Source organism: Triturus cristatus, chromosome 9 (genome assembly GCF_964204655.1).
Source record: "Triturus cristatus chromosome 9, aTriCri1.1, whole genome shotgun sequence".
Taxonomy (NCBI): domain Eukaryota; kingdom Metazoa; phylum Chordata; class Amphibia; order Caudata; family Salamandridae; genus Triturus; species Triturus cristatus.
The window spans coordinates 135,589,833-135,612,802 of NC_140592.1; the positions used below are offsets into that span (position 1 = coordinate 135,589,833).

General features: G+C 41.8%; 1 protein-coding gene across 2 annotated transcripts in view; it reads right to left on the reverse strand.

Moving 5' to 3' along the window:
- STIMATE (STIM activating enhancer) overlaps positions 1-21,541 on the reverse strand; it is a 144,967-nt gene extending 123,426 nt beyond the window's left edge. Inside the window, exon 1 of one of the 2 annotated variants that reach the window (XM_085624538.1) lies at positions 21,092-21,541. In XM_085624538.1, coding sequence (XP_085480664.1) covers positions 21,092-21,266 — 175 coding nt within the window. In that variant the 5' untranslated portion in view covers positions 21,267-21,541. The remainder of the gene's footprint in view (positions 1-21,091) is intronic. The other variant, XM_085624539.1, reaches the window with a different exon arrangement.
- Positions 21,542-22,970: the final 1,429 nt, after the last annotated feature.

Genomic DNA, 22,970 nt, shown 5'->3' on the forward strand with positions numbered 1-22,970 from the left:
TGGGCGGAATTAAGGATGTTATGCCTACACTTAGTCTCTATTGAATTAACGTCTCTAAAGAAGATTTTTTAAAGGAAGTTTGTAATCGAATGGTTTAGTTATTAACATGCTGGCAGCAAAAGCTAACTAAAGATCTTGCTTTGAACAAATACTTATGTACTGGATTTACCGGTTAAAATTTGAGACGTAAAATTGAGGATACTGGTATGTGCTCCTACTGACAAAAAGAGAGTAATCCAATTAGATCGTAGTCTGATGGGTGTAAACAGCCGCCTAAGTGCAATTTGCGTTTTGTTCAGAAGGAAGCAAAATGTGATCACATTATGGTTTAAATTACAGTAACAGAAAAATCAGTCACATTTAATCCTGTGAAATTAAACAATTTGCAAATGTAAAACAACATCATTAAACTGGCACTATCAGCAAATGGTCTGCTTAAATGTAGGTAATAAACCTACCAAACTGTAAAAAAACTGTTACAGATCATACTACTGCCACGATCTCAAGCAGACCATGTCACAAAAACGTAGAGCAATAATGTAGGCTACACTAATGACCTTGTACAAAAATTACGGAAGCTATGGTTGCTTTTAGTGCTGTGGGCTGTTGTAAAGGAGTAATTTGAAATAAAGATTAAAGGCCGCTCTCGTTGGATCAATAGCACTCAGGACACAAAACTACAAGGAATCAAAGGCGGCCATCAGCATACATATACGGCTGCAAGGACTGCGCTGGAAGGGCTGCAGGAAATTCAATGTGCATTTATGTTTTAAAGACAATCTTCGCTGCTAGTTCAACTAACAAGGTTTAATATAAAAAAAAAATATACACCGTCTATTAGCGAGACACTAAAGTATGGCTGACAGAAATACTGATGTGTCATTAGCAAGGAACAAATCAATTAATATTTAAACGATCCATCAGTCTCTTACTCAGACGCAGCTGCAAATGGAAATACAGGGCAAATTATAAATTGTAATCCCTCCGTCCGTAAATGATCGGTAACAACCGGCGAGAATTGGAAAGAGAAAACAAGCATTTGCAAAGCCAATAGGTTTCGCGGTTAATGTTTTTAGCCATGTTGAACAACTTCGCGGCTGCTGTGAACCAGGGCAAAAAAAAATAAAAAACACGAATGGCGCAGCTGGTGCATTATTTTGTAGACATGTGCATGCATTCAACACACATGCATACAATTATCAAGGGCACGGTTTTGTATTTTTATAATTTTATAAGTACCACCATAAAAGCACGGTTTTAAAACCCAGCTTAAAGCGCGGTTTAAAAAATAAAAATAATAAATAAATAAATTTTGGATGAACTGGCCGCAGGAGTGAGCAGGGTAAAGCAACACAGCGGGGTATGGAGAAGCAATACGTGATAGAGAACATGGGCAAAGTAGAGCAGAGTGGAGATGTGGGGGTGGGGGGCAGAAGCACAAGGGCGAGAGAGCAACAAAAGTGTGGCTGGTGGGAGAGAAGCACACGGACAGAGAGAGCAAAGGGGGTACAGGTACATGAGGGAGACAGCAGGAAATCAAATGCACTCTCGAAGTGCTTAACCCCTTCCCCGCTCATGACGGAACCACTCCATCATGAGCCACGGTTGCGCTGTGCTCATGACGGAGTGGTTCCGTCATGCTACGGCCGTTGGCGGCCGCTCCGCCCACGCGGAGCTAATCCCCCGCCTGTGCGGGCGATTAGCGCAGTGGGCGGAGACGTGACGGAGCCACTCCGTCATGAGCACAGCTCAACCCTGGCTCGTGACGGAGTGGTTCCGTCACGAGCACAGCGCCACCGCGCTGCCCCCAAACCCCCCCCAGCGCCGCGGCGGAATTCCTGCCGCGGCGAAGGGGTTAAACAAAAAGAAACAAGTAGAAGACATGACGAAAGAGAGTGTGCTTTATGGCAGGAACAAACACAAGACGACAAAAAACAATCTACTAAGAAGCAGATAAATGTGAGTGACAGGCAAGAAACTAATGGTAAGCATTGGTGGGCTCCAAACACCCTGTAAGTTCTTGGTAAGGCCACAATAGGTCATTTGCAACCAGACAACGTGCCGTCTGGAAGACCAGACCAAAATTAACCTTTTCAGGTTGTTAATAAAACACACAGAAAGAGCAGACCTAGTCAGATTTTAATTTAAAAAAAGAAACAAATTGAAGAAGCTACGGTTAGTTAAAAGAAGAAACTAAAACGCATGTCAGGCAAAGTTAACATTCATGGTGACCAGTGTAAAACGCTCACTGTTTTAATACAACATGTAGAGCTTTGCCTTGAGATTTGGCTATCTATCCCCTTAGTGGTTCTAGCAGATCAGGTTAGTGTACTATCTAAGTTTCCGCCGGGATAAATCTACTGAAGGCCTTCTGGCCAAACTCACATCATGGGTTCAGTAATTTATTTCACTGACAAATTCTCATTTATACGTTTCCCGACATTTTTTTGTTTTTATTTCATCTCCATATGCTGATATACAATAGGTCCCAAATAAATATATCGTGTGTGGGTGTATATATATACACACATACATACAAACACATACTTTATGCATCACATTCTATAATAAATATATAGTTTAACAAAAATATACATGTCAACCGATGAATAATTGCTACAGTGCTGTCATAAGCAATATAGCAATTGTTAAATAAAGCTTTCTGTTAAAAAGGCAATTAACAGAGTATGCATTTATTTCTCTAATATATCCTGCAAAAATCAATAATAAAACGGGAAGAATTTACCACGCAATGTCTTTACCACCCAAGGTAAGAATATATATACAAGGTAAGTGCAAAATATTTAGCTACTGTGGAGAGAGAGAGAGAGAGAGAGAGAGAGACTGTGTATATATCAATTAACGGCAAAGCTAAATTTAGGGTGTAGTAGTGGTAAGGGGAATTTACAGTTCGGTCCAGAGATTCCACTTCCCTCATTGCTTCATACATTTCTCTACAGAGGGTAGTATTTTTGACCAGTTCCCAACTGGTTTTCAGAAAAGTGTGCAAGCATTGTCAACCTGAGAAATCATAACTTCAAAAGGGATTTAGTAAAATTATAGTTTTTGCTATGCAACAGAGGAAAAAAGCTCATTACATGCAGAACAGAAGACCCAAGTTTTAAATGAGACAAAATTCACGGTTTAAAAAATTGAAGGCATTGCAAACTGCTTTGATTCAGTAAATGTATAAGATTATGGCTGCACTTATCATTCAATGCATAGATTCTTCTTAAATCTACATTGTTGTGTACTCTCATCAAGGGTAAATACAGGCGAACGGGATAGATTCATTCACGAAGAACCCTACTGTTCATTTTGCAGTTGCTATGTACAGGATTTTAAGCGTGGTTTATTTGCCTGGCATGGCTGCAAAAGCATTGCTACCGTTATTTAAAGAATATTCAGAATGATGTGAAAAAAAGCACACTATGCTCTTCGATTTATAACGTTTTGGACGCCACTACCATAATGCATTGAATTGACAAGTATTTAAAAAAAAAAAATAATAATTAAAAAAACACAGAGTTGAGTTAATGAACGTCGAGAAGATAAAGTTTGGATTAGGCGATATTGATTAGCTTAGATTTACAGTTTAACACTGTTGTAGTGTATTTCTAAACTAACTTAAATGTGTGAAATGGTATAGAAATATTTTAACTTCATATTCAATTGTACTTTTTGGTCAACCTCCTCGAGTGATCACTATCAAAACTCAATTTAAAAAAAAAAAACCCCACCCCAAAAAAACACCCTTGAGCTAAAGTAAAAAGGGTAACGCATTTACCTGCCTCATATAGGCACCCTACTTCCTCAAACAGTGGTTGATAGGGGCCTTGAACTAGTCACCCATAACTGGTGCAGAACTTGAATTTCAGGAGAGGACTTTGGGTGCTGGAGTTATTTAACTGAGCTCGAGTGCATTCAACTCAAATTTCAGGTTGTTCGCTTGGCACTGAATACCTCATACTATTCTTAGTGTCTCTTGTTCGATAATGATGGCAAGCATCCACTACCACCATCTGGGCTTCAGTATTCTACCTAGGTAGTCCTTTAGTAAATCAGGTACTGTCGGAACTCAGCCCTCTTCAGCCAGATCCAATAAAAGGGAGCGGCAGATTTAAGAAGGGCACTTAAGTCTTCTTTTTTGTTCAGAGGTTAGCTATGGTCACATTCTTGGCAATATTCTTTGTCCAGGTGAGGCTACCTTGCAAGCTACAGTTAGACGACCGCAAACTGGCCTGAACCAGTGTAAATAGTACAAAGGATGCAGTCAGGTTCTGGAGTGGGTTTTTGAGAGACACAATCTAGCCACATTGGCTTGTGCAGGGAAAGGGTAGGAGTGAATAGTAACACAGGTACATTCAGGAGTCTGGGACACAGCTATTTCCACTATCTAAAACGGCAGCCCACCTTCTTTGGCCTAAAGATACTAGGGTGATCTCAATGAGGCAGCAAGCACTATCACCCACATATTCAACACACCTCTCACACTAAGAGGAAAGGGAGGTGTTAAAGGCTAGACAGAGGCTATGTAAATTTACCAGGGAGGGACACTGAACAGTCTCCCCATGTTAAGGTACAAGTACAAAATCAATGTACTTCATAACCATTACCTTCTGCCACCCTTCGTCCAGCAGAGTTGAACAGTCTTCCGATGCACAACTAATAGAAATCACGTGGACCTTTTGTCAGGACTCCGTTCTTGATTCCCTCCTAAAAGGGGCCAAGCCAGGTAACTTACAAAAAATGAAGCACAGTGCTACTGCTTCAGGGATTTTTAACTTTGAAGAAACCCTAATATAGTTACTAAAAAAACAAATATTTATTTTTCAAATGCCTTTAAGATCTCCATCTTTTCCCCCAGTGGAGAGGTCCAAGGATAGGAAAGATACAGCACTGTACTGGTGTAAGAGTGAGAGGCTGGACACACTTCTATCATGGTGGTTGGCGGCTCTCTAATCTCATTAGAGGATGGAGTTGCATTAGTTTGCCATGATCCACAGGTGAGGGAGGATTTATGTTACAACCAAATCAGGCTGCCAACTACCAAGAATAAAAGTGGGAAAACATGACATTTTTAAAAGCTAGTGGGACAAACCTTATCGATACACTGTTCTGATATGTCCACTAATTAGATACCCAAAAAAAAATCCAAATGTAAAGCAAGGGTGTCATGCTCCAATAAAATAAATTTAAGAGACAAATTTCCTGTAACACTGACCAAACAATAACTACCACTGCCCAAGATAAGAGATACAGTAAAATGTAAAACAATTTTAAAAGTAATACAAATGTGGGGATTTTTTTATGCTTCACAATGTTGAGCAGAATGGGTACACCAAGGCAGCAGCAGGGCAATATTGCTTTTGCACAAAAAACAGAATGGGTATGTGCTGCTCCCATGGAGATCACGCAACTCTCTCTGAAGTATAAGAAGCATAATTACTTATTAGTTTGTCATCTAGCAGTTTATAGAAGAATATGTTGGTTACTTTACCATGCATCGGATTCAAGGAGATTACTCAAATCTGAGTCAATGAGAAATGTGATTAAAGTAATCAGCACTGAACAAGAAAGATTGACTATATTGATAGATGGGAATTGCTCCGATTATGTTGCTCGCCACCATTTTACAAAGTTACTGCACTTCATTGTAGAAAGCAAGCTCTTGCAATACTCAGATATATATAGCTCTGAACTATATAAACCTGCAGAATGAGGTTGCCCTTTGCTGAATTACAGAAGATTACTTTGTGTTTGATATTTTTATTAGGATGTTCTCCTGTGCAATCATGTATCAAACCTACAAAAGTAAAACTAAACTGTTAGAAATGGGATTCCTGGTTGGCTAAGGTATGCGCCCAAGCCAGGCAGGGACCACCACTCTAGTCAGGGTAAACTAGATACACACTAAAAGAGAACCTGGGCTCACCATCTGGCAGCTTGGCACAAAGCAGTCAGGCTTACCTAAAAAGGCAACGTATAAAGTATTTGTGCTACACACACACACATAGTAACACAATCAATACATCAGTAAAAGACTCCACGCGTTTATAAAAAAAATTATTATACTATAAAAAAAAAAAAAAAAAAAAAACACAAATCCAATAAGTAGACATCGAGATATTGAATTTTTAAGAAATAAATGCAGTAAGGTGCTTAGAAGCAAGTATCGCTAGAAGAGGTTACTTTAGGTAACGGTGGACCGAGCAAAGTCAAAGTTCAGGCCCACCGCGATGGAGCACTGGTCGGCTACAGGACCCATGCATGCCTCAGTGAACAAAGTACCTTTCCTGGTCACAAGCAACTAAATGCTACGATGTGGAGCCCCGCAGGCACCGGATACATCGATCTTCTCCATGCAGTGATGGCATCAGCTCCACAGACGAGTATCAGTCGAGAGGCTCAAACAATGCTCCTGATTTTAACACGAGGATGGATCGATCTCGCTAAGCTGCAGCGACACGCTATCCGACGCATCGATCTCTGAAGGCAAAGCGGTGGTTCTAGTGCCATGCACAGATTTTACTCCTCCAACAGAGTCGACGCGCCGGTTCTGCTATAGGCAGACTGGAGATGCATCGATTTTGTACAACACAGCTGTTGCTCCCACTTCTGAGGTCCAGAACTGGAGAGGCAGCTCAGGCAAGGGTATGACAGAGTCCAGCAGCACCAGCAGAATTGCAAGAAGTATTTTGTGTCCCCGAGACTTCAGAAAGCAGGAGGTAAGCCAGTAAGGCCTTTGAGGTCACTTTGGAGGAAAGGCAGAGTTCAGTTCTCCTTCAGCAGAGTCGGAGAGCAGCAGGCAGCAGGGCTACAAGCAGGAAAGCAGTCCTTCCAAAAAAGCAGTCTAGTTGAGTCCTTTAAGCAGCACAGTAGTCCTTCAAACAGAGGTTCAGTTCAAGATCCAGAAGTGTTGGATTTGTTGAAGTCCGACACCCAGTACTTATACCCAAATGTGCCTCTGATGTAGGGGGTGACTTCAAAGGAGCTCTCTGAAGTGCAAAAGAATTCCTTTGAACCCAGTCCTGTCTGCCAGACTATCTGTGCAGGGTAAACAGTCCTGTGTGTGGGGTCAGGCCCCTACCTTTTTAAGTGTGTGTGCCCCTTCCTCCCATCTGCCTAGGAATGCAGATGTTTGTAGATGGGTACTCTGCCCCACCTAGCCTCCTGTGCCTGTGGCTACCTGAAGGGAATGCATAACGGGGAACTGTCACCCAGCCCAGACGTGTATTGGAGACAGGCTGCAAAAAACACATTACAAGAACAGAGAAAGATCCACTTTCTAAAAGTGGCATTTCTAAAAGAGTAATGTTAAATCCAATTTCACCAGTAAGGAATATTTATCAATACAATTCTAAACATATCAAACATGAAAAAGCCATTCCTTTCTGATCAGGAATTACCACTTAAAAGTGTATATGGAAATTCCCAATGCTAATCTATGAGACGAGTAGACCTCACAGTAGTGAAAAACAAAATTGTCTGCATGTCACTACCAGGTCATGCAAAACCCTTTGTGCCCCAACTTAGACTTGCACAGCACCATCCTTATAAGGCAACCATAGGGCCTACATTAGGGTTGGCCCGTGTGTAATAAAAGGGGAGTTTAAGGATTTACAAGTAGTTTTAAATGGCAAGTTGAAGTAGAAGAAAAATTCACACACCGGCCCTGCGATCTGGTTAGAAGGCTACGCGGGTGGGTGGCATATGAAGTGCTGCAGGCCCTCTAGTATATTTAATTTACAGTTCCTGGGCACATGCAGTGCACTTTATTAGGGACTTAAGTGAATTAAATATGCCAAATGGGTATGAGCCAATGTTACTGTGTTTTAGGGAGAGAGCACATGCCCTTTAGAACTGGTTAGCAGTGGTAACTTACCCAGAGTCTTAAAAATCAACAAAAACTAGGTCAGAAAAATAAGAGGAGGAATGCAAAAAGTTTGAGGTAACCTTTCAGAGAGGGCCATTTTCCAACACGATCTACTGTACACACTGGCAAAAGGTCAGTGCTCTTCAAGATGCCAATATGTAGAAGAAGGCATATAACCATGATTATCATTTAAGAAAAAAAGGAAATAAGATCTCCCCATGAATAAAGTACCAGAAAATTCCTATCAGGGGCCCACAATGCTACAAGAGATGCCCATCAGCTCTGAGACCCCACTATGCATCAGTCACAAATCTTCAGCGTTATTAAATGGAAAACTGTGAATCAAGGCGAAAGAAACAAGCCCCAGATATCATTACGCACCAGGTGCTGGTCGTTTAGCTTATAGATTAGCCTTTTGTGAGCCGACATCAGGGCCACTGAGTAAATGCAGTTTTTATACGTGGGAACTGTTATTGATTTCCATCTTCTAAGTGCACGCAATTTTACATCTGCAAGTGCCGAGTCAATCCATGGTGTCTTATGGTAATTCATCCCTATGATCTCTTGAGTGTCATTGCTCTTACTAGGGTTTTAAAGTTAGATCACTTTTTCGAGTGATTGTGTGCCTTATTTGGCACCACTAGGACTGTATATTAAGACACGCCCATAGAATATGAAGTACATCTCATCTGATTGGGCAATATCCTCAGAATTTTAAGGAGAGTGACATTTTAGCCTTATACAATTTGCACGGGGTCCAATCCCAATCTTGCAAATACTTGAAAACCTGAATTCAAGGCAGACTTCTGAGGCCTTTGTCACGAGTCATAAATTCAGACAAATCCTCCTCAGTATACAGAATTTGCAACCTCATTTACCATTTATGTCTAAGTTCCGAGGTCTATGAGAAGAGTTCCGTTATTATAAGTTCATACAGTCTCAGAATCAATTTCTTATAGTGGCCCCATTTCACTAAGTAGGCATGTAGCAGAGATTATAGCATATCATAGGTCTGTGTCCCTAATCTTAATTTATACAATTTGCACAGTTGTAAATATTTCCAAAACTGGAGTTTATACAGATGATACTCCCCTGAGAGGTCAGTAACTAATTTGAGGGTGACAGCTAGCATAAGATTATCTATGTCCGGAATCACTTTGTAAAACCAAATCCCCCAATAAAAATGGTCTTTAAAAATCAGTTACGCTTCATTGTGCAAGACAGTGGCCGCAGGATGGAGAAACCGCTCTTTCTCTAGGTCCTGGAATCTCATGGTACATACATGACTTCCACATCTATATAATTACCTCAACACTATTGGCAGAATGCACAAACTTCCCAAAAGGTTCACAGATTAAAAAAACATTACATAGCCATGTAAATCACTGACACAGTGGACATATTCCAAAGGCTTTGAAGTTAATAGTTTTCAAAATGATCACTTCCATGTTGTACCTTTATTAAAAAACGGTTAAACTGTTATAAACATTTAAAGAAAGTTTTATGAAGAGGTCAGTTTGTGAAATTGTCACATCTAGAAACTTGCACTTGATGACAGAAATGGACTGAAGGGTACTAAATGTAAACAAAAACAAGAAATATAAAGCAGTATTTAGCCAAATACAACTCAGGAGAGTTAATTCACTCACATACGTTCCATAATGCTTATGTGTTCACTACGAAAACTCATACTCGTAAGTGCCTTAATGTGCGCAATTACACATCATCAATTACGATTTTGTTCTAGCACCTGCTTGAAGACCACTAAAGCTTAGTATCAGTAGCGATATTTACATGCATTTTAAATTAACTATAGTTCTGTTTCAGGTTGTACACTACTCATTTCTGCTGAACCATGGTAGCAAAGCAGTCTTGTTCTGAAGTTGGCACAACAAAGGCAAGATTATAGAAAATAGTAGGATCCGCTCCTGTTAGTGTTAACTTGTATCCGACTTCCATGGTCTTCTCACAATCCTTCCCACAAGGAGATCCTGGCATTTGCTCATTAGCGACTATCTACAAGTTTCGCTTCGTTCACATGTTCCCACTTCCATTCAATTACATTGAGAAACTCTGTAGACGTGTAACCGCAAAATGTATGGATTTTAGCATTACATGCTCCTAATGATCATGGCGAAGCTCTGGTGTGCTGAAGTGGCAATTACCTTGCTTAAATTTTCGAATGCTTGTTGGCTATTTCTCATTAACTGCATGTTAGACTTTTATGAGCGACAAATCACATAAGGCAGAATTTCCCACATACAATCCAACACAGCATAGGTATATTGTGTATTCATCTATTGTATTGCTCCTAACCACATTATCTGCCATGAGATGATACACAAAAACAAAAGCCCATGTTAGGCAAACACCACACAGGCTCAAAATAGCTCAAGCCTGTCACATACTGATAACATGCACAAGGTAACCACAGGGCAACAGGTTTCATGGGCTGCATCACACCCACAATACAACCATACTTTCCAAGTCAATGAATAAGACACTCACTACCCTTGAACCATCTACCACAGCCACACAGAACCCCTATGAATAAACCCAAAGATTAGCCTCCACATTACTGAACAAAAACACACCACACACTTGGGGATGGACTAATACTCAATGCCCCAAACCCACCATCATCTGACAATGCAGACTATTTTTCAAGGAAAACCCTGAACTACAGGGAAGACCCCAATATAGGAGGCCAAATCAACAGAATACGAGTGCTGGATAAATGATTAAACCTATGTCATTTGCTTGATAAAAAAAAAAGTTCCCACACAACACAAAACTCATATCTGACCCAGCAGAGACCAGGTCCAAGAATGTAGAAGAACACTGTATCTAAGCCCATGAAATACAACTAATGTCTCTGTTAAGACCAAATAACTATTTACATGGATGACAAACTGAAAAACCTACTTTTAAAAGCCATCATGACAAGGTTTGGTGAGTTATGGGCTCCATCAAACAGTATCCAAAGCTAGTGAGCTACCAAAAAGGAGAATCTTTTGCAAATATAAACAATTTTATTTTTGTGGTAGGGGTCCAGTATTTGAAACTTGACCCGATGTTAGAAATTCAATACATACTGTATCTAGTTCAATGAGTAAATAGAAATTGACCACGCAGCAGCCTACCTGTGTGAGCAGGAAATAGGGCTACAATAGTTTTGTCTCCAACAATAGTGCTGGGATGATGTTTGGTTAGCCCCACATCAGATTATTAGTCAAATCCGGTTTTAGACGGACCACACACAACTGGAACAATGATCACTTGAAAGTCACTTAGCTTTTCTGTTCCCTGGCTGCATTGAAGGGCAGCAATGCTGCCTTCACCCTCACCTAGAGCGCTTCCCCCTCACCTAGAGCGCTTCCCTCATTTTCTCTAGCACCTATATCTTTTTAGGTCTGGCTAGAGATCACCTCAGCCATTTTCCAAAACTCAGACCATCAATACACACAGACAATCAACCGATGAAGCCCTCACCAGCAAGCTTTTGGGTCTTGAGGGTTTTGGTCACATTTCATGGGCCCACATCACCGCCACTGGGTGAAGTAACCAAACAGTGGCAGTGATGTGGGCCAAGATAAGTCCATTAATTACATTAGTAGAACACTTGTACGAGTCTGCACAGGGAGCAAAGTTTAGAGAGTGCTCAAATGCGGATTCAACACCAGAATTCATCCCAGACCACCCTCAACCTCACCAGTGTCTTCAAACGAAACAGCAGACTCCAAGTGACAACAGCTACAAGCATGGTTTGCTTGTTTTTATTTTGCATGTAGACATCTTAGACACATGAACTGTACAGTCAACCATGACGGTCACTGTACTGCACATGTGCACTGTGCATGAGAGCACTCACGACACATGTACGAACTGTGTATGTGTCCATGGGAGCTAGAGGAGGCCAGGCCAAAGTTTGTATTTGGGCTGGATCAGCCAAGGAGAGCTCCAGTCAGAGGGCACTGTGGAGGTGTCCATGGAGCTGTCCATGCCTGGATGGAGGTCAGAGTCCCACAACAGACGATTATGGTTTCCAAGCGTAAGGAGACCCAGGGGAGAGAGCCCTAGTCCAGACGCAATGTTGACTGATGTAATCACACTGCAGTCACAAGGTAAAGGCTGTCAAAATTAATTAAGTCAATAAACTGGGTCATTAGTATCCCAACCCGATACTAGTAGAAAACAGTAACAAAACAGCCAGACTCATAATATATAAAATTAATTATCTTAGTGGAACTTCGCGTTTGTAGCTTTATATTCCATTTCGGCGCATTTTAGCATTCTGCATTTAATAAATATTATACCCAACAATCTAGGAAATGTGATCACATGTTGCTACAGCACTTAGAAGCTGAATTTACTCTGTACGAATTGCTCTATAAAACTGGTTACTTGCAAGTCTGCATCACCTGGTCCAGGTCTGAGATATGAAAAAAGAACATGCGGATTCTGCCGCAGTCTCGCTATCACATCTTTTTAGTAGTTCTTCACATATGACACTTCACACCAATGTTTAAAAAGAAGGTCCCCAATTCATCTTACTAGATACAAACATTACTGCGAGATTAATAGGTAGAACAACGAGCGAGCCCTCCAGGCACTCGCTGTTAATAACGGTTGGTTGGAAATCAACTCTTTATGCCACTGGGAAACCAAACTATACTAATAATAAAAAATAATAATAACCTAAAGGGAAAGAAACAGTACTGGTTTTAAAAAAGTTCCAAACGACTGTTTACACTTTGGAAGAGCTCTTTAAAATCTGAATTAACCCCAAAATATGGTCTCTTAACTGGTGTGTAAGAAGCCACCGTGAAAAAAACGTTAGTGAGCTGCCACGGTTTGTACTACGAGGCCCTGGAGTAAGGCCACCATCCCTGAAGAATGAATGGGTAGGTGAAACGTTCACAGTACCCTTATCTGAGCAGAGCATGTATAACGTCTGGGGCCAAATTACGTCTTTATCTCACAAAAGGGGTTCCTTCGTTTAAAGCATATAGTAAAGGCACGCAGATGGCTCTGGGCGACCCTGAATGGCAACACGCGCCTCTCGTTTCAAACGTTTGCATTATTCATCCTCCTAGCTATGCGACACCGCCACGTCATGTGGGAAGATCAGAAGGTGAAAGCTTGAAAGACCAGACGTGCAGTCTGTACACCAGGGTCCCATCTTCCCAGTCTTATCGGCACTACAAGTGTGGCCTTCAGATTAAACCACGGAAAAATGATAGCGTCAACCAAACTACGACACGTCCTGGATATTACCAAACACAAGCCAGACTTCGAAACAAACCTGCCACTCTGAGCGCAAGAAGCGCGCGCGCGCGAGCATCTCTTCATGTGCTGCCAATGGGTCTTATACCATGTACTCAATGACCCGTCCCTATTTAACCAGTATCACACAGCATGATGGGGCTTCTGGTTCTCCTCCCCCGCACCCCTATGAAAAACAGGTTTTAACCTTACATCGTGTAAAGCGATGGCTACGAGTCCGAGGCAAGGACTCGAGGTGCCAAAGGAGGGAACTGATAGCTATGCAAATATAAGCGAGAGAGAAAGAATACACAACAGGTACAGGTAAGGGTGCGTAAAGGTACAGAGTTGTCATTGACGCGTTCTGGGACAATCATTAGCCACAAGGCCGCAGGCAGGGTGGTTAGTTAATGTCAACAGAACCCCGAGATGGCAATATCAGACCATAGTACACGTTATTGTTTATGTATTTTTTTTACATCACATACTTATTTTGAGTAGCTCGCTTGAAAAGCTGTTTATACAAAGCACAGCAGCTTGTAATTCTGGTAGTTTAGTGAACTTTTCATGAACAAATTGTACTAAAACAATGGCGAGGACGCCAGTGTATATATAGGAGTCTGCTGTGGCAGATTTTACTGCCTAATTATTGTTTTCCTGCATTTTCGACATAATTCACCTATCTCACAAAAAATAATGATTCTAGATCAAATTGCTAAAAATAACATTGCCAAAGAATGTGATGCATACGTTATATATTTTGTTTCATTATTTAGATAACCAAGCCACATAATTTGTTCCTCTATGCCACAGAATGACATTGTGCGCAATAAAACCATGCAGACAGGTATTCTACACACACGTGTACCCATCAAAGATTTGTTGAGCCACAAACTTGAATTACAACTCGTGACTCCCGATTCATAGACCAGTCACCAGCAGCAGACAATGCCTCCGCTGAAGCATAGTGAAATACAAGTAAAATTAGAAGGAGTGAAGATTTTGCACACCCCAGTAAATTGCAAAACAAAATGCAGGAGGTTAATGAAAGACACATATTAATAACAGACAATACAGCAAGTTCGGAATTCAACTTAAAATGAAACGTTAAACTAACAACGAAAAATAAATCCTAGTGGATAATTTAGCACCCCCAAAATGTGCACACCTGGGCCTTTCTAAATGTAGTGTTTCACAATGACATAAGTCTGAAACCTGTTGAAGCTGCAATAAAAGTTAGGGTTTAAACTTCTTGTCAAACAGCTTGATAAGCCATCCAGGTATATGAAGAGTCGTATACATAAATCCAGCCACTTGACCCCTTTCATCCCTCACAAGTACACAATAGAACTAAGAATGTGGTCTCAATAACAAGTATCTTGACCTAAAGAAACACTTCCACAGTGACAGAAAGGCCCAAACAAAAGCAAGTGTAGAACTTGGGGCCCGATTACGAGTTTGGCGGTGCGGGAGTGGGGTGGCACGCCACGCCACTATCCTGCTCTGCCAAACTCGACCGCCAACCAGATTATGAGTATATTTGTTGTCTGGCGGGCGGTCCTTTGGCATTCCCACGACAGAGCCTTTCAAAAAGGCACCGCAATAGGAACGCCAAAGCAAGTTCCTGGAGGGCATGGACTGCTAAATCCATGCCATGCAGGAACTTGGCGTGCATACAGACTAGGGGACACACCATGTGCCACCCCTGCATGCATCTCCATGGCCAGAGGCAAGAGGAGGCCCTAATAGTTTCCTCACCGCCAGCAGTTTCATGGCGTGAACACCACCATGAGACCACTGGCAGTGAGGAAACTTGTAATATCCCTGGCAGTTGCGGCAGCCCCAAAACAGTCCGACCAATGTACTTTTAATACGGCAGTCGGACCACTGGTGCAGCCATTCCCTACCTCCACCACAGGTTCGGCGCCTTGATGAACCGCTGAACTCATAAATCAGGCCCTTAGTCATGCACAAGTGCTCCCTATGTATGAGGCTCTTTTGCACCACTGACAATACGAGGTGCTCATCCTGTTTACAAACCGTAAATGTAAAGTAAAGCTTTAGATGGATTCCAAGCGAAGGTCTGCCCATTACCTCCAAAGAGGTGAGAAAAAAAAAAAAAGAACACAACACACTCCTAGTTTCGAGTACATTTATGTTTTTCGTGGCATTCACATAGAAATATGCGATACAGTTTTCCTGGAACAGTTTTGTAATTCGTTCGTGAATTTCTTGCGACTTAAATACAAAAGAATCATAGCCCATTAATGTAAAAAAGTTTACAAGTATGCATGCATACAAATTAAAACATACTTCCTTCCCCTCATTTTGGAGGGCGTCCATCTCCATATTTTCACCGGACCTGAACAGGGGTATATTACTGTTCCTAGGGCGAGACAAACCTTTGCAATTTTGCTGAATTCTCAAACTTTTGAAATTTATGGGTTTCCACCACATTTCCAAGGCACCCACATTTTTTAATGCAAATTTACTCACGCGTAATATTACACCAAATTGCTGTAATATTAAAGTCTAAGTAAACTACATTTATGACTCATTTATTTGGGGACACAAATGGCACTGCAAGTCCCACACTAACGGTCTGATTTAGATCCCGGCAGACGGGTTACTCTGTTCGCAACGGTGATGGATAGCACATCTGAAAAAATACAAATCACATAGGATATAATAGGATTTATATTTCTACGGACTGGATATCCGTCACCGTTGTGAGGTCTAAATCAGTCCATAATTAAAGGAACACATCAAACTTTTTGTCTGCAAGTATGCAGGACTTATTCCTGAACTTTCAGGAGTAAATTGCAATAATCGTGGGAAAAAAAAAAATTGTGACTCGAGAAATAAGAAAGGGAAAATGTGTAATATGCTAACAGGGGACGCTGCTACCCTGCCCCGCTGGCCATAGAAAACAATTAGCATTTCTCCTTCCAAAGAAAAAAAGGTGTCCCCAACATACCCCTTGTACAGCACACTACCCAAGGTGATGAAAAACTCTTCTTAACAGTCTGCGTTTCCTAGTTCATACAATTACGGTTCATATTATGTTGTTTGCCAAGATTGATTTTTTATAGCATTTACACAGCTCGAACAACTGTGAACATCGCCTGAACAATGGCTCTCAGGGCAAGAAAACTCCCTCAAGCCCAATTGATAGGTACAGAACTATTTATGTAGTGGCCCAGCATTCAACCAGCAAAAATGTACCAACACAGAAGGGGTGGTATTAGTAATCTAGCTCATAAGCATCTTAGAAGAAGTCATTAATGAGGCAGCTTTAGAGCCTCCACTCTGCAAATGTTTTCTTTTTGAAAGCTGCTAAAAGGGGGAGCAGTGCATTGTGAGAATGCAAGAAGGAACATTCACAGGGTTGTGACTTTTGGGCAAATTTACCAATTCACTACTTTATTAGGAAGAGCTAGTTGGTGGTTATTTTAACGGGTCATGGCCTGTTCCTTCAGTCTCCTCTGCTCATATGGGATGAGATGTGCATACTTCCAATAAAATCGGATGGACTATGCCCAGGCGAGTAAAGAATTTCGACCCAAAACAAAATCAGAAAATAAAGGGCAGAGCAGAACATGGCATGGCAGAGCAGAAGTACTTTGGAGGAAGCAAAGAGTTAGAACTGTGCATAAGAGGAGCTGCGGAGCAAAGGTAGTATGGCCGAGAAAAAGAACACTGGAGGGGTCAAAGGAATTGGAGGCGAGGCAGAACAGGCGAACAACGGATGCGAGCAAGGAACCAGAGATGCTGAGCAGAGCAGAAGAAAATCAGAGGACAGGAAAAGTGAAGAGGAGGCTGGTTACCAGCCAGAGAAACCCCGAAAATAAAAAGACAGCCCAACCGACAATAAATCAACGAATACCTTTTGACCCAGACCACTTGGAGAGAAGCACCGAGTCACACACACCAGAACAAGGTAATGGTGCGATGCAAGCATTCGGTTACTTGTGGGTCAGATACCACTAATTTGATTTACAAACAGAGGTAGGTTTTTGAGCACCAATGAAAGAAAGAGTATTGGTTTGGCCAAGTTCTACATTTTCCACCAATACAGGTTGTATTAGATTCTTATTTACGTGAAGGAAAAAAAAAAAAAGGAGGGTAACTTTTTTGACTTCATTTAAACAGCAAGATCCCCGCTTGGCACACGACAGTAATGCAGGGGCCTCACCTAACCCATAGTGTAATAACCATAGTTGGATGTGGCCAACTAGAAGAAAATATTGCATTATTTCACTGACGGTAATAAACAAATGTGGAAGCAGCGGTGGCAGTGGAAGCGAAGAATTCTAAGCCTCACGACTTTCAACCAGAATACTCTGCAATTATAATAATGGAATTGAGTAGAAAGCAAATCTCATTGTCAAAATAAATTATTTTACTTAGCAAGCAAAGCATGAAATATTTGAGGCATTCAAATTATTTAAAGCAATATGCATTCTGAAGCAAGGCAGCAGCCGACAAATATGTTTATCGAGCAAAAATTGCTCAAATATGCATGGCCCACTTGTCAGAAAAAGCAGATGCTTAGTGTTAGGGGAAGCACATTGCGACTCCCTAAAGGCTAGGCAATTTACATCTCATCATTCTATACTCTCGCTGTTCCCAGTAACAGTACAAATTATAGGGCTTCTTAGTACAAAATTCCCTTGATTGTTTTCTTTGAACGCATACTGAAATCCTGCTGGCATTTGGAGCATATTCAAGACGCTTTCTGGCACAAAAATCAAATTACAAATGCAAATACAAGTCAAAGTCTTCAGTATCCTGGTATTCTAAAATCCTTGCCAACAATAAACAGCCCATACGCAGACAGGAAATAAAATGGAATTGAAACAGAACTCCAGAGGTTCTCTTGATACTGAAGTTTCTCCGCTCAATAGGCAGACAACTCATCACATGAGCCTAAGCAAAGTACTATACCAGCACCATCAATGAAGCCACCAACAAAAGGAGAACGTTGTTCAAGACATCCATGAACTGCACCAACCCCTTGTCAAACCAACCTATTCCTCACTCCACAGAAAAGTGCAATGCAATAAACCTCTTCTTCATTGAACAAGAATAAAAAAAATAAAAAAAAATCTAAATCACATCAACGACACCATGCATTCTTAAATTCTTGCACCAATCTCTTCACTTACAATCCTGCAACAGTCGGCCTCCAAAGCCCTATCTCTCCCATATGTCTGACATGCTCAACTCCCTCAAAACCACTTCTTATTAATTTCAAAGCTCCCTCCGGAGTCGCTTACCTCTACCTGCCATTGTCAATGTCTTCCTAACTCAAGGAATATTCCCAGAAGCTCTCAAGATAGGCTGGATCCTGCTGCTCCTAAAGAAACCTACACTACACTGCTGTTCCTAAAGAAACCTACACTACACCCGGATGACCTCGCCAGCTACCAGTCCCATTACTCACTTACCATTCCTCAGCAAGATCATTGAAAAAGCAGTTTATGGTCAACTTTAAGACCACATCAATGCTAAATACCCCCTGCACAACTATAAGTTTGGCTTCAAATCACATTGTAGCAAGGAAGCCACTACCTTATACATCGTAGACGATGCCCTCTTGATGATAAACATTACAACCTCATATAAATACCTGGAGTCTCAAATGGGATTGCAGCTGAATAGAGCCCCATCACCTGTGGTTCCTCCCAGGGCTCCATACTGTCTCCTTTAAACTCCAACCTATACATGGAGCTACCTGGTGCTCTACTCACAAACAGGAGCATCAAGATTTACCAATATGCAGATGACACACGTATGAAAAGTAGCCACCGATTAAAACATGTAACGCCCAAACACTGCTAGATTAACATCCAGACCTGGATGTCCAGCGCTTACCAAAAGCTCAACCCAATCAAAATAGATTTACGGTACTTTGCCAAGAACAATAACAAAATACAGTACAAACCTGGCTCACTGACATGAACCTTAACAACTTTGACCCCCCCAACTTTCACTGAATGCCAAATCACTTGGATATATCAGCGTATCACAGCACAGGACTCGTGGGCACCTGGGGTGACATGTGGAAGTGGGAGGAAATGAAGCATGACCAGACCAATGCTGAGGAGGGGTTTGAAGAGATATGTAAAATAATCAGACAGGGTACACTTGGAGTTAATCCTTAAACAGGACATCACATGGGAAAGGGAGGGGGCAAAATGACTGGGAGAAATTGTCAGGGAGGGGATAGCCAAGCTAGAAATACTAGAGCAACAGTAAGGCAGGTCAATCTTAGCATGTAGGAAGAATACAGCAGGCCAGCACTTGGAAAGAATATTGGCAACCACTGGTGAGAAGTAGAAATCTCTCCAACCCTACTTCTGAGCTAGTCACTCTGTAGAAAGTACCCCTACCCAGGATTAAAAGTTAAACATCTCTGCACTCTATATGCGCTCAGCTTGTATCTCAACTCTCTCAGCCTTTTCTGCTGTGTTTGACACAATAAGTCACCTTGAGCTCCACACTTGCTTCTCTTGGAATCACTGGTTGAGACCAACTGGTTCCTCTCCTCCATTTCAAATTGCTTTTTCTTTTCTTGGTCCACTTTCTCCCAGCCAACACGCCTACCTCTTGGCATTCCTACGTGCTCCTTTTAAGCTATCTTTTGTGCTTCAAACACCACATATCTTAGAATCATCATCTCCATTGTGGGTTCCCCACCACTTGTATGCAGAGGACACTGAATTATTCCTCGCATTCTTCTTTCTCTCTCCTTACTTCATGACCAGAGTCTCCAAAAGATGAATGGCAATTCATCACTGGATTTTCATATAACCATCTATACTGAACTCTGTCAAAACAGGACATCTACTTTCCAGTATTTAAGTCTCTGGACACCCAACCTAGAACCATTCACTTTCCACAATGCACTTATCCCCATTGACTAGAAAAGCGTGTAGGCTCCTTAACTGCAAATGTTGGTTTGAATCTTCCATTTCGGTCACAGATAGTGCTGTTCGACTCCCAAGTACTTAGCCTCTGCACAATGTTCCTGCACCATTGTATCCCACACGTCAAGTGCTTTTATCAGAAGCCTTGTCATTAGCACTCTTCGTTAAAGCCCAATGCTTGCTGACACCACTGGTTAGTTTTTTTTTAGTTATGTTAGGCTAGCCAATTTCAATCTCTTTATCCACACTCATATTTGTCATTCCCATTAAGAAAATGCTAGCTATGTAGTGGCATTACAAAGTTCTAAACTCAATATTTAGCATAATGCACGCCTCACATACATATCAAAAAGACTGGCAAGTTTCATTTCAATTTGCAATCATCCAATCTAAACATGATTTTTCCTCATACCAGTGTACACTAAATCGGTTTGCTGGAGTAGTTTCATTAGAACTTCCTCCCTTAATGCCTGCCACGACACCACTTCTCTCCTTTCAAATTAGCTAAGAAATCAGACACGATGATGATCAGATCCCACACTTAACCATTTCCTTCCATTTACTTTCTCTGGCAAACAATCATGTTAATTTTGCTCATCAGAGAATAAGCAGCATACAAGTATGACATTTGCATAACACAGCTGTTATATGTATGCCTTGTTGTTACAATCGCCAAGTACATTTATATAAACTACTACAAAGGCAACCACCCAAACTGTTCACGTGACAGTGAGGTGTGAAGCATTTCTCTTAGTCTATGTATTTAATAACACTCAAATGCACCCGGTGTTCACACAAGGATGCGGAGTTTCTTCTTACATGCTACGCATTCATATTAGAGGGCTGGGTATGCTATGTGACTTAATACATTGTTATATAGTAAATGTGGCAAGACTTGCCATGCCAATGAAGAGTATTGTGTTGGCCACCATGGCACACAGGCAATATGGTCATAGGGGTAATGTACCTTCCAGCAGACATTCCATATGCTCCCAGCATTCACTCACACCATACTTACACATGAGGGTGCTGAAGGCCACCACGGCCAGAAGCCCCTGCAGGAATATACCGAAGTCGTCCATCAGGGCTCCGTTGCCGCATCCTCGGTTGGCAGGGGCGCCTTGTGTCGTGGCGCTCAGGCTGTTGGTGCTGCTGTTGCCACTGGTCAGCCCAGTTACTACGCTGCGGATCATGGCTGCGACAGAACCCGGGGAGCAAGCCCGGCGGTCGCTCCTCCACCGCCCGCATAGGGCAGGCAGACGGCCTGGCTGCCAGCAGCAGTGCTAAGAGAGAGGGACTGGCAGGACCGGTGACGCAGCAGCCGCCACCCCGGCCGCCTCCGAGAAGGAGGAATACAACGATCCCAACGCCTGGAGCCCAGAACTGTAGCGATCAGGACCAGGAGGGGAGAGTTAAAAGGACAACACACCGTATCGTGCGACTGGAGCGCCGACAGCCACACGAAGAGAACACTGTCTCTTTAAGAGAACTGATCGTTCCAGCTGTTACGGGGCGTGATTACGTCACAAGGAGAACGTATGACCCGACGACTAACTGCTAGAACGCACAACACGAGCTCCAAACTCAAGTAGGATCCATGTTAGTTTGGGTGTACACGTATTGATATCCATATGAAGAAGAGGCCTAACCCGCTGCTTATTCTTACGCGCTTTGGAACTTTGAGTGCACCTTAGAGGTCGCCTGGATGTGTCAATTCTATTGCTCGGTGTAGTGTTTGTAGATGTCTATTCTGAATTTCTCCTGATGGTGTCTGCCTTCTGAAGAATGCCATATAGGGACCGAAATTAGAAACGGAGATAACCAACAAAGTGTCACATAGTTTGTGGGTCGTAATCGTTTGAGAATCATTGTTCATTTAGTATTTAGAGCTACAATGTATTCATAGGTGGAACAAGAGTTATTTTCTCAGCAGGTCCCCGACCTCAGTATCAAACTTTTTTGTTCCTTCTCCTTCTCTCATGTCTTCCCCTCTGTTAGAAACTGGGTCTCTATTTGGCAGAGGTTTGCATCCTGTCCAAATAAAGACACAATTCTAGTCAGGGTAAGTCAGATACACAACCTAAATTAGCCTGTGCTCATCCTCTGGTAGCACGCAGCAGTCAGGGTTAACTTAAGAGGCAATGTGTAAAGTATTGGTGCAACACTTAAATTAAATAACGCAATGAAAACACCACAAAATACTCCACAGCAGTTTAGAAAAACAGAGAATATTTGCCTTAGTAGACTAAGACTAAACAGACAAAAATCCAATCAGTAAAACTTGAGATATAGTTTTTTAAAGAATAAACTGCAACATAGTGCTTACAACTCAATATCACTTAGGGGTTACTTGAAAAAGTGCCTTGTATTGAGCAAAGCATCAACGTCAACCCAGATCTACCTAGAAATAGCCACACCAGAAGAATTACAACAAATTAACTTCACTTTCATAAAAGTCCAAAACTGGCTTTCACACAACCACCTAAATTTAAACTAAGAAAAGACAGATATCCTATTCTTAACCAACAATGGACTGACCACCCAAGGCCAAGAGTGGATAAAGACCATTGACACTTTGAACTGCAAACTGACGCTTTCCGAATCCGTTACCTCTTAGGGGATCTCCCTGGACCTAGGGGATCTCCCTGGATCCAAGCCTCAGCATTAACCAACACATAAAAAATGCAACTCAGTGTGCATTCTAGAACCTAAAACTGCTACACAAAATCAAATCATTCCTCCCCCGGAATGATCTAAATATTGCCACACAAGCAATGGTACTATCTAGATTGGACTATGGAAATGCCACCCCCAAGGGCACTGCAAAATCTCACCTAGCTCCCTTAAGAGCCCCACTTAATACAGCAGCAAGGATGGTCACCAAAGCAAAAAGACAT